General features: G+C 36.5%; 1 protein-coding gene and 1 pseudogene across 3 annotated transcripts; one reads left to right on the top strand and one right to left on the bottom strand.

Annotated features, from left to right (window-relative positions):
* LOC141437188 (uncharacterized) overlaps positions 1 to 894 on the top strand; it is a 4,502-nt pseudogene extending 3,608 nt beyond the window's left edge.
* Positions 895 to 1,409: 515 nt separating this feature from the next.
* On the bottom strand, positions 1,410 to 9,784 carry LOC141437427 (uncharacterized). Of its 3 annotated transcripts, none has more exons than XM_074100783.1 (13): positions 9,616 to 9,784; positions 8,480 to 8,681; positions 7,709 to 8,016; positions 7,503 to 7,631; positions 7,262 to 7,416; positions 6,905 to 7,146; positions 6,675 to 6,824; positions 6,438 to 6,584; positions 6,140 to 6,357; positions 5,875 to 6,040; positions 5,633 to 5,797; positions 5,096 to 5,252; positions 1,410 to 4,471 (listed from the first exon to the last, which is right to left on the bottom strand). In XM_074100783.1, exons 2-13 carry the CDS (start codon positions 8,655 to 8,657, stop codon positions 4,468 to 4,470), a joined length of 2,019 nt encoding a protein of 672 aa, XP_073956884.1. In that variant the 5' UTR covers positions 8,658 to 8,681; positions 9,616 to 9,784; the 3' UTR covers positions 1,410 to 4,467. The 3 variants fall into 3 exon arrangements, with proteins under 3 accessions (XP_073956884.1, XP_073956885.1, XP_073956886.1); XM_074100784.1 differs by lacking the exon at positions 9,616 to 9,784 and adding an exon at positions 9,478 to 9,512; XM_074100785.1 differs by lacking the exon at positions 1,410 to 4,471 and having other exon boundaries at positions 5,092 to 5,252.
* Positions 9,785 to 15,618: the final 5,834 nt, after the last annotated feature.

Raw genomic sequence — 15,618 nt, 5'->3', positions numbered from 1 at the left:
ATCGATTTTTGTGTGAGTCACTGAGGAACCCTTTCTCAATAAGTGTTGTATAGTAGGTACCTAAGATACGTATAATATCTGGAAATGGGGGAGACGCCCAAATAAATGACGAAGCGGCTAACAGGAAACACTAAAAATATACCTAAATAACTGGTCAACTATTTTTAAGTTCATGGCCAGTGATAATCAGGGAGCGAAACTTTGATGCCGGTGACAGCCGTACGACGTCAAGCTTCATACAGAGTGTTTTTATCTAGATTATAGATAATCACTAACAACTTATTGGCCTCTTTAGTTTACGGATATTTTATAGACAGTTGAGACGGCCAGTACCTACTTATTTATAAAAACACCCTATGTGTCAATTTGCGTCATAATGAAGTCACCGGCATCAAAGTTCGCTCCCTGGTGATCATCATTTCCCATCAGATGTCCCGCTTGCTTGTTTACCTCCCCTCTCATAATAAAAATAAATAAATAAGCAAATAAAAAAAGTGTCTACTAACTTCAAACTGCTAATAAATAAATAAATGACACTCGAAAACTATTGATGTGTAATGGTACCTACTTTCCATTCATATTCTAAAGCCCAATTTACACCGCGAGCAGAGTGGACCTCATTGGTGAATGACTTAGTTTAACTTACATCGACCAACTTCATGGAGGTCCGATGTAGTTAATACTTTCATGCAGCCTCCTCAGCTCGCGGTCCACCGGGTTTAATCGCGATCGAATAATAATAGTCACACATAGTCAATATTTACTTCAATATTTTCAGAAATAAATTTAAGGACCCAATACCAAGTGAAGGTTTTAAAGAAGTTATTGCTGTCGACTTTAACCCATGCTTCGATGATAAAGACGCCGAAGAATTGTACAGAATGCATTTATTAGAAAAGTGAAGAAAATCTCGTCAAAGTACCGTCGCGTCGAGAGCCTGGGAAATACTCCAATTTACTAAGTTACATTTTGAAAATTATAGTGGTATGTATTGTCGTTATTTCAAATAAATATTACAGTTAAATCATATGGAAATGAGTTTCGTATTCATTGTTATTACACTTGTGGAAGTAATAATACAATCACGGTTTTTAATTTAGGATCCACTCAAGAGCGAATATTTGTCTGTCGTCTTGTATGACAATTCAAAGTTTTTTTTTACAAAGTTGATCTCAATAGATGGCTTTGGCTATAAGTCAGCTCGAAGTACAAATCTGCGAAATGGTAGTGGTATCATGCTCATGTATAAGTTTTTCGTCTTCTTTTTTTTTATCTCATTTATTTTACAAGCCATACATCTTATGATTAAGTCGGCGTTTTTCGTCTTATTTCGTTAATACTAATATAAAATACTTGTTATATGCTAATGATTGAATTTGTGATATGATGACAAGAATACAAACACAGTCTTGAAAGGTCAGCAGATTTTTATTGCGTAGCGAATATGACAGAGATTAACGGAATTTTAGATTTAGGTACCTTTTACATCTTTCGAGTATCTTTAGGCCTATGAGTAGGTATTCAAAGTTTTCTTAGTGGAAAATTTTAAATTGAACTGTATAATTAACCTACAGTTTTGTTCATACAAAATTATCTTTAAGTTGTAAACAAAATTCAAATATAAAATTATATTTGTTTCGAGACTATTGTTTAAAACCCGAATAAAACTACCTCAGGCAAATCGAAAAGACGATTTCAAGTTCGTTTAATAAGTACCTAACTCAGATAGTTTTATTTCAATAAACAATTTTGGTTAGGTATATATTCTTATAACGGTATATAATTTTACAATAGAATTAAGTTTAAAACTTAAGGCAAACACGAACGGACCGTAAATATCTTATTATAATATTAAGGCAATTGTACATAAGCGTAGTGAAATTTACATAAGGTACTTACTTACTTCACTCCTTCCTAACTACCTGCTTGCATTGCAATTTTTAAATTTGTGTAAGGCGAAGCGTGTGATCAAATTCACTGAAAAAATGGACGGATGTCGTGACATAAATTAATAATGATCTTTCAAAGCTCTATATGACATTTTTAAAATATTTACACGTTGTTTGCTGATCACTACATCATTCACTACGAAATCACATAATATCACACATTTGTGTCGGTCCCCGAATTTGACTAATTGGGATGCACCAAAAAAAAAACCTATAGTTTTTATTTTATTTTTGGAAAGAATAGGATATTTTAAGATACCATTTTCATTGATTTTGAATTTGGATGAGTATTTAATTTTTTTATATTTTTTTTAAGAAATACGCTGGATGACGTCACAGTGAGACAGCCACGTTCCATTGCCTAGAAAAATTCAGGTCGTACATAACATAATCTGTGGCATTAGAGTCCTAAATGAACCATGACAAATAGTTTTATTTATTTCTCTTCTTTTTAGCTCTGATTATTCCTGGTTGTTTAATGGTGTGATAGTAAATAGATATTTTTTTTAAAAAAATCTGATTTTTAAATTCTATTGTATTTACTTGTAACGTAGTAATTTAATAATTTAATTTGTAAAAATACTTTGGAAATACTAGTATACATTTCGGACTTTACGATAAATGACAACTGTTTAAAGCCGGGTGCGCAACATGTGATTAAACTTCTATCTTTGTCACTCTTTGCTATTATAAGCAGGAAAGCAACATTTCAAACTGTCAATTTGCTTAAGAGTGTAGACCTGCTTTATAACTGCCTTTGTGACGGAACACTGCAGGGGTCAAATGAGGGTCTTAAATTGTCTTAAATTTTGTTTATTTAATTCAGTTTATCACATTTTTGGAATCTGATTTCTGAAAACGCTTCACAGAGACTATTTCTCCAAATGATTTTCGATTTATTATATGTTGTCAAAAATTGGGACATCCCAATTGGATCAACCACCTTTCGCATTAATTAGTAATAATTATTACTAATTAAAGAAATCCATGAAACTTTCAAAGTGTCTGGACTCTATATGTCAAGCATATTTCTAAATTGAGGCAAGTATAGTTTACGATGGAACTATTGTGAAAGACCATTGTTTGATTAAGCAAATTGGGGACACGACCCATTCACATATTATTTGGTTATAAATTTAGGATCACATCAAGCTAGCAATTCGAATACGTATCTAATTCTAACAACAGTGAAGTGAATTCGGCAATCTTTGTACCTACGTACCTAGGCATATATGCAATGGGATCCTTTCGTCTGCCATGATTTTATAAGTCATAATGTAATGTTTGTCATAATTATTGTTAGTCATAAATTTTTTTCCCGTTGAAACCATACATTTTTCATAAATTTTTCATGGTCATCCTGTAGAACTCTATAGGTTGGGTTAGGTTTGTTTTATAACAATTCTGAAAAATAAACGGTTCCTGAGAAAAAAAAGAGTTATGTGAAACATTACATTATGACAAATTTACATTACATTATGACTAACAATTTTCGACTACTCGATATAGACTTATATGAAATTCTTAATACATACTTTTGATATTCAACGTTGTTACGGCGTTGTTTTGTTAAGTGATGATGCTTAGTGTTATTTTTGTAACAAATGAAGGTACCGATGTTGAATATAGTTTGATCAAAGTTGTTATGACTTGTCCTATTATGTTGTGGTAATAATCGTAGGAAGGTTAAAAAGGTGAAAACACTTGAATATTCAACCATTAAAGTTTCTAACTTCGTAGTCCTCTTTATGAGTATCATTAAGAAATTTTCAAATTTAAATTTGGCGATTATGAATTTAGAGAGAAAGAGATAAACCAGTTTTAGACGCAATCTTTATCAATTTAAGTTTTGGAATATACCTACAATTTTTTTTAACGTTACGTACAGATTGTGGTAAGGTATTAAGGGCCAGTATACCTAGTGCCATCCATGAAGACGCGTGATTTTGTCAAAATTAGCCATTAATGCCATTGTAATAAGAACCACGGCACGCGTCATCGAGAAAGACTCTACCTATACCTACAGATGGCCTGCATCTATCTGAAACGTAACTGCCAACTACCGACTGCCCATACATTTCAATTGCAGCCAGAGTGCAGCTGTGCCGACTACGTTACGTTGCAGTTGGAATGCAGTCCGTCTGTACCTACCTACTGGCCCTTAAGGGGTCTGTCATGTCATAATATGACTTTATTTACGAATTATCCGCGGAATTTACTTTGGTTAACTTGTTCGAACACCATTCGTCCGAATACTACTCTATCAGAGGAAAATTAACCATTATGGCTTATTGAGTATTTAAATATCGTCTTTTCGTCATATTAAAAAACTGCCAATTCAGTCCAAATATCTACGTGTCATCAAGTCAATCGATCACTACCACTGCACACGATGATTCACCAATTATGATTATGAGGTGATGATGACGATGGCATCTGCTTGTCATTCGTCGGGGTCCATTTCATCATCGTCCGCGTCTATCAGGTTGTCAAGACTCGTATCCGAGTCGTTCTCTTGTCATCTGTAATGGGTTAGTTATTTGTATGACTCTTTTCGGTTAATAACTAAGTACCTACCTGGGCAACCGAGCTTCGCTCAGGCTAGAACTCGAAAACATGCTTTTTCCCAGAAATAAGACCAAGCTAGAGCGATTGTTCGTCTCCGAAAACTTCTCTCCCCCACACACCAAACTTCATCGAAATCGTTACAGCAGTTTTCGGGATTTCCGAAATAAATAAATATATACCACCTACAAGAATTGTGTAATGTTTATTTGGGCAAAAACGGTAAAATATAAAAAAACTTAAGAAAACAAGACTTAAATTAAACATTGACCAGCAAATATGTTACTATTAAATAAAAAAATATTAAAAATTATTTATTTTTGTAGCATTGCTCGTTTAAAGGTATAAGATAAGATTAAACATTATATTCCGGGGATCTATTTTAATTGTTAGTTGCTATGAGCAGCACGGGCGTAGCCAAGCTACAATATGGTTGGGGTGTACAAGAAAATAAAACAACAAAAAATATGATCAATAAAATATTTCGTTGCCAAGTGTCATGTTGAAATTACTTGTTAAAAGTTTCTATCCTGGTACGCGATTCAGTTCTCTGTACCTACCACCAGCTGATGGCGAGTTACCTGGTTATAAAGACGGTGTCAATGTGGGTAAGGTGGGCGGTGGCAAGAGGCACCTCGGCGGACACCGCTCGCAGCTTACGTTGCTTTATTGCGCTCCGAGCTTGTTGCACTGCCAAGTCGCCACACCAACGTTCGCAACGGGCGTAAATTACAATTCCTGTAATTATAACATCTCTAAGTTCAGTTTTTATTTAGACTTTTTCTTTGAGCTCTTACGACATTCACCTGTTAAACAGTTTAGCAGCTCTAACGGAGCAGAGCGGAGACACAAAGGGCTAACTGTACAAAAATATGTCGCCATGCCATTAAAAACGTGGAAAAGTTTTCTTGCAATATAAAGTGACAGTGACACGTGAATACAAATTACACTTAGTATGCATGAGATCAATGTGAAACGTCGATGTATGTAAATTTAATGTAAATGTAATTTATAGTTGTATTTATAAATATAAAATAGTTGTTATTAAGTCCCGATTGATATTAATTTTGAAGGCATCAATAATATAAGTGTCTGTAATAGTAGGTAAGATAACAAACCAGCTCCAGCGAATAATACGATTGCGGGCCAAGAATCAACCAATAATGGCGTGAGAAACAACAATGCTGCTATTAATGCCAAAGGCGCTTGTAATCCTTGTCCTTTTCGCATTCCCAGGCTATGGGCAGGCTGCCAACAGCATATGAAAGTACCGGCCATCCATACTGCAAAAGAGAATGATATAAACTACCGTATATATAATCTAAGACATAACGCATGGAAGAGCTGAAATCGATCTTACTTGGGATCCCAGCACCAAACATTGGCAATCTAATGTGTTCATTACAGAAGGCTACGGCGATTAAAGCGACACCTATTACTTGTATAAATGCACCTCCTGCTGATAATCTTGCACCTCGCACGCAAGGAGGGATAGGCGCACTTGCTTCTGGTAGAGATGTTACTACCTAAAATTAGGATACAAAGTGAGTTTCTGGTTTATCTTTTTAATATTGGAGTAATAACAATGTTTCTCCTTTGAATTACCGTCATGGGCTAGCAATTACCTGAATGGTATCTCTATATTCTTTAACGACCGCATCAATGTCAGTAGAGTCATCGCCCGATGATATATCCCCCTCACTGACATCAACATCGGATGTTACTTCGTCAACTGCTGTTGGGGCTAATCTCTGATCACTGCTGCAACTTGTCACTGGCTCAACATCATCTCCTGCACCGTTGGCATACTCATCAAGAAGAAGGCATTCGCGTTCTTCGGTCTCTACAAACGTATTAAATAATCGAATATCTTCTTTTATAAAAGTTTACCTAATCTTACTTCGAGCCGAAACGACTACTTACCTTTAGCTGTCACTTTAGACTTTATACTTTCCAAAGTTTTTGTGTGACGAATAGCAGATGGTATGAACCATAGACCTCTTTTTTTCTTCTCAGGAATCTTGGCTACTCTTGCTTTCCCTTCTGTTCCTAGACGTTTATACTCCACATCTGAAATATTAATATTGCGACGATACTTAGAACGACATGAAGGTACAATGATACTAATGATATTTATAATTTTAAATATCGCAACCTTACCTCCTGCTTCCTTTTGCTCGGCTGTTGGAACACATCGCATTATCATGAAGTGGAAGGCTTGTATTGCTATCCCTATGAGATGACTTGCATTCATTAACGTTATCATGTGCGATAACGGACAAGCAAAGGCGAGAATTGCTGCTAAGCTACCTGTAAGATGTGACGACATGTTACTGTTAACTGAAGCAATATTTCAGTGACTAATTTAACAAAAAAAAAAACTGGCGTACCGGCAGTAAAAACAGCTAATACAGGACTGCCAGTGGTTGTACTCTCATAAGTCATCGATCTGGTGAGTACTTTCCACTCGGGAGAAGCCAACGCCACCAGAATGGAGAAGAGTATGGGGCATAGTTCAGTGAGAGCCAAACTGATACCCGCGACCGTTACTGCTGCCAGCAAAGGGCAAATCCATCCTGCTGCTCTCGCTTCTATGAGGGTAGTTACAGGCAGTGCAGCGTCTATACTACTCCTGTAAAAGTAAATCGGTAGGTAGGTACATTGACGACTTTATCACTAGTTTTTTACTCAATTAAATTTATTGTACGTTATTTATGTGTGCCAGTGTGGTACTACTAAGTACTCACCCTTTTAACAGGTTGGTATACAGAAAACACAGACCAGCTAAAATAACTGTGGGCAGCCCCACCATTAGGATAAGTGTCTTTTTTAAACTACTCCCATCTTTCTTCTGCGTATTGACGCAAAAAGCGTATGAAATCGGAGAACCTGCTGCGAAAAGCTGCAATGAAAAATAAACAAGTATATTTTTTTCAACATCACAATTGTATTGCAATACGTAAGTATCAGCCTCAACTCGAAACTTACCTCGTATATCGTAACAGGAATAGGCATATTTATATTTGCAATATCCAAATTGATTAGACCAAATATAGCGAAGAATTGACTAAATATGTATAGTAGAATTAACAACATGAATGTGAACATCATGCTCTCCTGAAAAAGATTACCGTTAATTAGAACTAACCTCCCACAGTAGTTGTTACTGTATTCCTATGACTAGATATACATACCTCTAATCCACACATGAACATGGCACAAACAACCATCACAACGGTCACTCCCAGAACATCAGGCCAGGGTTCCCCCAGTGCTGCCTGATAGCCAAAGAGCCAGCGCCTGGTGCGCCCACTGGTCACGTGGTCTGCAGTGGCACTGAGGATCCTCGCACAAATAGCGACTGCGACCAGGTGGGATAGGAATAACATCCACATTGCCATGAAGTCTGCGAAAGAACGCAAGTTCCTCTCGCGACGACCTCGGCTGGTCCTCGCGGGGGGCAGTATGTCCGCCAGTTTCTTTAGATCTCGACATGTTATCGCTGTGGAGTGACGTAATGATTACAAAAGGAAGATAACAGTCATTTGTCATGTCTACAGATTGTTATGTTTAGCCGTCAATTAACTGTTGTGTAGACATAACAACATACATTTTTAACGGTTATGCAGTATCGTCAGAGGTGAATAATTTTAGGAGTAGGTAGGTAACTACCCACTGACTTATGCTGGATGAGCCACTGGTGATGCGCTGTTTAGTAGTTTTGTACAAAGCATTTTTCATTGGCAACAGTAGTGAAGACAGCAAGTACTTCAATTACTTTATTCAGCAAATAGGTACTTTACCTATATGGCTTTTTATCGAACATTGCAGCTTACAAGTACCTAGCATAGTGCAGCCAGGGCTCAGCGCACGCCACAAACCTCACCACCTCAACGCGCCTAGCTTAAGCTCTATCGCTCTTTAACTCACATTGCAGTACGGTTTACTGTATGCATGAAACTTACTGGCAACAGTAATGAAGACAGCCAGCAGGAGAACAGCTAGAACGGCGCAGTAGCTAGAGTTGGCGGCGGCCAGAGGCGCCAACAATAGCGCGGCCAGCGCCCAACGCGCGCCGCAAGCCTCGCCGCCTCCCAGCGCGCCCAGCTTAAGCTTCATGCCGTTTTCTAACTCACCCGCCATTTGCGTAGTGCTATATTTATATTACTGTAATTTAAGAAAATTACAGGGCTTCAAAATGACATTCATAATACTTAATAGGTACTTACATATACTAGTAATCCATACAATATTTTATAACAGCGCTATCAGTTATTTTTAGGTTTATGTTGGCAGAAACGGAACCCTTATATATAGGATCACTTTGTTGTCCGTCTGTCTGTCTGTCTGTCCGTCCGTCCTTCCGTCCGTCAATATCCTTTTTCTCAGGAACGCGTAAAGATATGAAGCTGAAATTAATATCAAATACTCCTGAAATCAGTATCCTCCTTGAATCAGTAAAAAATCAGAGTCAAACTTGTAAGTTAACGCAATTAAAACATTATAGTCATTAAAGAAGGTGGTTCCATACAAATGGCTGGGGAACTAGAACCTAAGGGTCCCACCAATTGTCCTAGGGACTTGAAATTTGGTACAAAGCTAGCACAACCGACAAGAAAGTTTGAAAATCTTAATTTTTATGTACCTGTTTGTCTTTCTTTGTCAGTAACCATCTAAAATGACCCCACACTGCGCATTTTGCTTACCAGAGGGGATCCGCTAACATTGGACATTCATAGATACCTACAAATTTGTATGGAGCCCTCTGTTAGTTAACGAGTTCAACAACCACTTCACAGGTTTTATTATTCCATGTTTACTTAGTTACTTCAAATAAAAACGTGCATTTAAGTAGGTGTGAGCGATACCTAATGTAAAGAAACTTGTAGGCTTTGATAGTTAAAGCAAGACAGGATAACATTTTTACGTAACTAATGAAATTTTTTGCAGAAAATGTACCTACCTAAAGTTTGGTCAGGTAATAACGCCATAATCTGGGTAATCGGTTAATCAAAACACAACAATAACTTATTAACCAGCGCTTTCTAATACCACTAACATGAACTGATATCTGTATAAATAATCGCATTACTGTACTTACCATGATAATTTCTAACGTTCATCAGTTCCACTTGTTCACAAACATGTCCACAATTCAGGTCACCTGTTTTTACTAACAAACTATAAGTTTCCTTACATTGATGGAAATTTTAGAAAATATCGTTCACAAGTGTCGATAGCCGGTAAATAAGGTCGGTTATCCATGTTTCTGCGACAAACTAGAGCAGTGCAGAGTGATTCGGGTGTCCCGTTTGCTCTGTTTTCAATCGATACTGAGCGGTCACTAGGGTGGCCATTCTTACGGAAAAATAATTAATTAAGTAACTAAGTAGATACTTAAGTTCGGAGAATATGTAAGGATAGAAAGGTGTTTTTTTCTGTGAAATCGCAATAATGTTATACAACGTGTGACTTCCATAAGAACATATATTTTAAGGGCTGAAGAAAGCATAAGCCCTAAAGAACGTAAATTAGTAATACCACTTAAATTTTTTTTACATACAAATTATTTCGGCACGCAATGTATCGGTAACAAAGCTAACAACAGAACTGACACTAACATTTGCTGCCTCTCTGAAACGTCAAATAATTGTTTGCATTACATTGCTGCTCGAGAAAATGAAAAAAAAAATAATCCATTAGTAAAGGTAATTGTTATATTTTTTTCGATAAAACGGTTCTCAATAGTTAATGCTATCGTTAATTAAAATTTATGTTCTTATGGATGTCCCACGTTGTATTTACTTAGATACCTACTTTGGTGGAATTATTGCTTTCTGCATCAGGTTTTGACTATTGTTAAAGAAAAAAAAAAGTAAAAAAACACTAATACATAATTAAGGACACCTAAATATTCTCAGACGATTTTAAATGTGTTGGTTGCTACCGACTTGACGCCGTCTCAATTCTAGAAATGACTACCTACGCAAGTCACAAAGATTATACATAAATTGCGCCAGCTCTTATTTATGTATTTAAATATGTTTATATCCTGAGTATCGGGAACTCTTCGACACCCTAGAAATGTTTACTTCTAAGGCTTTATATTAAATGGTTTTATACGACGTCGTGTCACCTTGTGTAAGCAGAACTCTTTATTAAACTCTACATCAATTAATTAATTAATTAAGCTCTATGTTACACTGAATACCGCATTTAAGTAAGTAAGTATATTTTTTGTGCTTTTCAAAATAATACTTTCCTGAATTCCTATTAAAAATACGAAAAATCAGCAATTATTAATCTAATTGTATTTAGATATAATTTAGATGAATATTTAACGACACTGGATAGTGCCCGTAAAAATGCTCTTGTTTAGCATCCAAACCTTTTCAAATATAAAACCGGCCAAGAGCGTGTCGGACACGCCCAAAATAGGGTTCCGTAGCCATTACGAAAATATTAAGTAATATTTTTCTAAGGATTTCGTATTTATACGGAATCTTCCAAGTTTAGGTATATTTTATACCTTAGGCTGCTATTTACTCATAAACTACTAATAATTCTCAAGCAAACTTAGCGGTTATAGTTTTCCTTGAAAGTTTGATATACTTACTACCATCCTGAATTTTTCCAAATTTTTCCACCCACCGGTTTAGATTTTAGAGGGGGGGGGGGACGCTCGATTTTAATGAAAATTTACACTTTAAAGTTGAATATTTCGCAAACAAATCACTGAATCGAAAAATCGTCTGAGCAAACCCCAAATGGTTTTAACCTATCCAACGATACCCCACACTATACTAGGGTTGGATGAGAAAAAAAATCACCCCCACTTTACGTCTATGGGAGGTACCTACCCTAAAATTTTATTTATTTTTATTTTATATTGTACCATTTTGTTGGAATACTTTACATATATATCCGTGCAAAATTACAGCTTTCTAGCATTGATAGTCCCTGAGCAAAGCCGCGGACGGACTGACAGACAGACATGGCGAAACTATAAGGGTTCCGTTTTTGCCATTTTGGCTCCGGAACCCTAAAAACAGAGCCCGATTGCAATAACAAAGTATAAGTAAATAGTATTAACGATTTTGCATTGAAATTCACTAATACTCGTACTATTAGCTTATACTTTGTTATGCAATTGGGCCCAGGTTTGGTAACTGACAGATAGCTTAATCCACCTACTTAAATATCTAATTATAATATATTCAAGCACACCTAGGTTCGAGTCTCATCAAGAAGATATCTGATTAAACGTAGGCAGTCTTACGCATAAGACTACCGTAATCGAATTATCCTCTGACTCAATGCCATTCCTTGCAAGTTCACGGAAGAATCAAGTACTCCTGCGGGTAAAGTGACTAATATTGAGTTTCAGACAAAATTAAAATTGAGTATGCGTAACGTAGTGAGGTAATATGGAATTGTCTAGTTAGATTGTTCTTCTAAGGTTCTAGAATGATGAGGTTATGTCGTTTGTTTCCTTGTACCTAGTTATGTCAATTTGCTTTTCTTTGCAACATTATATACCTACAACACACCTGTTATACAGCCAAGGAGCCCGCGGGCTGCAGTCGACTACCTATAAAGCTGTTCCACACCGTAGTGTACCAGCTTAGGCCTTCGGAGACGAGTAGATTTAAGTACGCATAGTAATGTGTTTTCACTGTTCACATTATTCAAGCATCGAGCAAGCGTTGTAAGGACGTCTTGTAGGCTTTTTTAAATCTCGATTTAAGGCTTAAACTGACAGTTCTTGTATGGATCTGACAGCACTTAAGACCACTTAAACCTAGATTAAAAAGTCTGCAAGTGGACATAAATGGTTAAAACGCTTGATCGTCACCGAAGCCCTTTAGCTATCGCTTAACGTAGGTATCTGAAGTCGGGATCTTTTCACATTACACATTGGGCAATGGCCAAGGACATACGAATTAAATGTAGCTTGTGCATTACGATGACGCTATGACAGTGTTGAAAAACACTTGTATCAAGTAATTCTGGGTATACTCGTCATCTTCCTGTGATCCATTAGCTGTGATGCTGTGACTAAGGTACCTAAAGCAAGTTGGTAAGTAGGTAAAGGTAAGTAACAGTAAGTATAATTAACTAAGGTCCGATCGAGATCATGGTCTCGGTTTCGACAAATCTCGGCCAAAAATCGGGCCGAGATCTCGGTCTCGGTCTCTGCCCAAAACAACCGAGTTTCTCAGCCGCGACCTAGGCTCAATTTAAATATTGGCGTGCGGTTTACCGCGGTGTCCGCCTGGCACGAACTTTCTTTGGGATTTTGATTGCTCGCTTCGAATTATAATATAGAAAAAAAACTTATTTTTTGTGTCTCAGTCTCGGTCTCGGCCGAGTTTAAAAGCCGGCCAAGAGCGTGTCGGACATGCCCAAAATAAGGTTCCGTAGATATTATGAAAAAATTAAGTAATATTTAATATTTTTCTAAGGAGTTCGTATGTTATACGGAATCTTCCAAGTTTAGGTATATTTTATACCTTAGGCTGCTATTTAAGAGTAAGTTTACTAATAATTCTCAAGCAAACTTAGCCGTTATATTCCTTGAAAGTTTGATATACTTACTACCATCCTGAATTTTTTCAAATTTTTCCACCCACCGGTTTAGTTTTTACTTAAAATGAAGGCTATAATGTATTTTTTGTAAACTTCCAAGGGATCATTTTGTAAAGTCTATGAAATTCAAACGGCTGTCATAAAAAAACCCTGTCCCTTATTTTGCCGAATTCTATTTTTAACCCAAGGTCGTTAGTCGAAGTACTTAATGATCTGCTTTGTTATACGGCCATTGTTCATTTTCCCTCTGTTCATTGTTTCATTAACATTTTTTGACAATTCAGGGCATTTAAAACGGAAATGGACAGTATATTATGAAATGAAAATATCGTCAGTACCATTACTCATATTAATTATCACAACTGACTTTTCGTCAAATTAACTAGTTAGGCCACAAAATTCAGGCAAATAATATTTCTCTAAAAGTAGTACCTACATGGGTCTCTCAGTATTCATAATCGAGGTGTGTCCGACTGTTTCGAACAAATACGTGGTTCTTTATCAAGGTGAATCGTGGTTCTACCTGCACTACAAATACGCGAGTGACCCATGTACCTATTTAATTTATAAGAATTATTGGAAAATTGTCCATCGTATTTGTATCTGTATTAATATCCTTTTTATCCCGGGAAAATGCAAAATTTCCGCGGGACACAAAGTTGCGGGCACTAGTTGTATTTAAATACGAACTTTATCTTTCTTTAGATTATTGAAATGATAGCTTCGTTTGACATCATCTGTGTTTTGCTAGCCTCGCTGTGACTACAAAAGGCACGTTATCTTCCGAAGAACCTTTGTTCGTAAACGATTCTAAAAGACGGCATGGAAATCCAATGCAGTTAATATAAAACGTTAACAATATTATTTACTAAAAAACCTTCGTACTAAAAAAATCAAAATTAAACTTTAAGCGTGTTTTTGCTTGTACTTCGCACAGTTCTTATGGATGCATGCGCCTTAATCAATATTGAGTGCCTTCTCTGTATCTCAAAACACCGGCCAAGAGCGTGTCCGACACGCCCGAAATAAGGTTCCGTAGCCATTACGAAAAAAATTAGTAATATTTTTCTAAGGATTTCGTATTTTGTACGGAATATTCCAAATTTAGGTATATTTTATACCTTAGGCTGCTATTTACCCTTAAACTACTAATAATTCGAAAGAAAACTTAACCGTTATAGTTTTCCTTGTAAGTTTGATGTACTTATAGGTTCTGATTTTTTTCAAATTTTTCCACCCACCGGTTTAGATTTTAGAGGGGGGGGGGGACGCTTGATTTTAATGAAAATTTGCACTTTAAAGTTGAATATTTTGCAAACAAATCGCTGAATCGAAAAATCGTTTTAGCAACCCCCTAATGGTTTTAAAATACCCATCCAACGATACCCCACACCAAGATTGGATGAGAACTCTAGAAAAATTTTTTTTTATTGTATTATTTTGTCGGCATTGTTTACATATATATTCGTGCAAAATTACAGCTTTCTAGTACTTATTGATAGTCCCTGAGAGTAGCCGCGGACGGACAGACAGACATGGCGAAACTATAAGGGTTCCGTTATTGCCATTTTGGTTACGGAACCCTAAAAAGGAAAATTTAAAAAATAATTTTGGATTTCTTTAAAAACTTTTCAAGTAGGACATACTCGTAACTAGCATACACATTTATTTTGTTGACTTTAATAATGAGTGAGTGTCAATACATTAAAGGCACTTGTCTCACCGCCGACGACGAACGAGAAGCGAGTAGAGTTAGAAACTAGATAAGAGTTGGCAACAGTGAAAAGAGTGAACTTCCGATACTTTTGCCGTTGAGCTATAATATAAGCGAGTGTACGGGTGCGGCGAGCGCTGAAAATGAAGCGAGAAAATGACCGCTGTTTGTTCTCTCGGCGCGAGTTTAATATTAAGTGAGCATCGCTGAGCGAGTTTTATCTTTGCTAGCTCTTGTCGCTGCGACAAACTAGTTTTCGTCGGCAGTGTGAACAACCAGTGATCAACTAAGTATTATATTAATGTTTTGCTGACACAGAATTAAATTCTTTTGTTAGTTTCTTGAGCGAGTGAATAGTCCACAGCTAATCGCTTCCTCGACGACGGTAGAACACTGCCTGAGGCACAACAAATAGCGTTCGTTTTATCTATAGTGTGAGTAATCGCCCATTACATTCCATTACACTACTCTTTGGCACTAATATACTTGCCAATAGCCGACCGACAAAACTAACGAAACTACGCACTCTCTTGTCGCCGCTCGCCAACTAGTACATGTAGTGAATAATGTTTTGCCATCGTATTGTGTCGAAAATGTTCGCATTTATCTTGCTTTCGCAACTAGTTTATTGAAGCTGATTGGGAAAATAAAGAATCAGAATCAGAATCAGAATATTTTTATTGTATAACTGTGTAACTAAGATGGTAGTACATATAAGGTAGTTTCAACAGTTACCCATTTCGGGCGTACAATATTGTTAAAAATATAATTAAAATATAAAAGAATATAATTTAAAAACTT

Source organism: Choristoneura fumiferana, chromosome 17 (genome assembly GCF_025370935.1).
Source record: "Choristoneura fumiferana chromosome 17, NRCan_CFum_1, whole genome shotgun sequence".
Taxonomy (NCBI): Eukaryota; Metazoa; Arthropoda; class Insecta; order Lepidoptera; family Tortricidae; genus Choristoneura; species Choristoneura fumiferana.
Note: the sequence above shows the minus strand (reverse complement) of the source record. Positions and strands in the feature narration are given on the sequence as shown.

What these genes read in the sequence shown, in the direction of transcription:
- LOC141437427 (XM_074100783.1), bottom strand. Translation starts at nt 8,657, where the DNA reads ATGGCGGGTGAGTTAGAAAACGGCATGAAGCTTAAGCTGGGCGCGCTG. An exon ending in GTTTGGTGCTGGGATCCCAA is followed by an intron (nt 5,798 to 5,874) that starts GTAAGATCGATT and finishes TCTCTTTTGCAG; the next exon opens with TATGGATGGCCGGTACTTTC. An exon ending in CGTATTATTCGCTGGAGCTG is followed by an intron (nt 5,253 to 5,632) that starts GTTTGTTATCTT and finishes TTATAATTACAG; the next exon opens with GAATTGTAATTTACGCCCGT.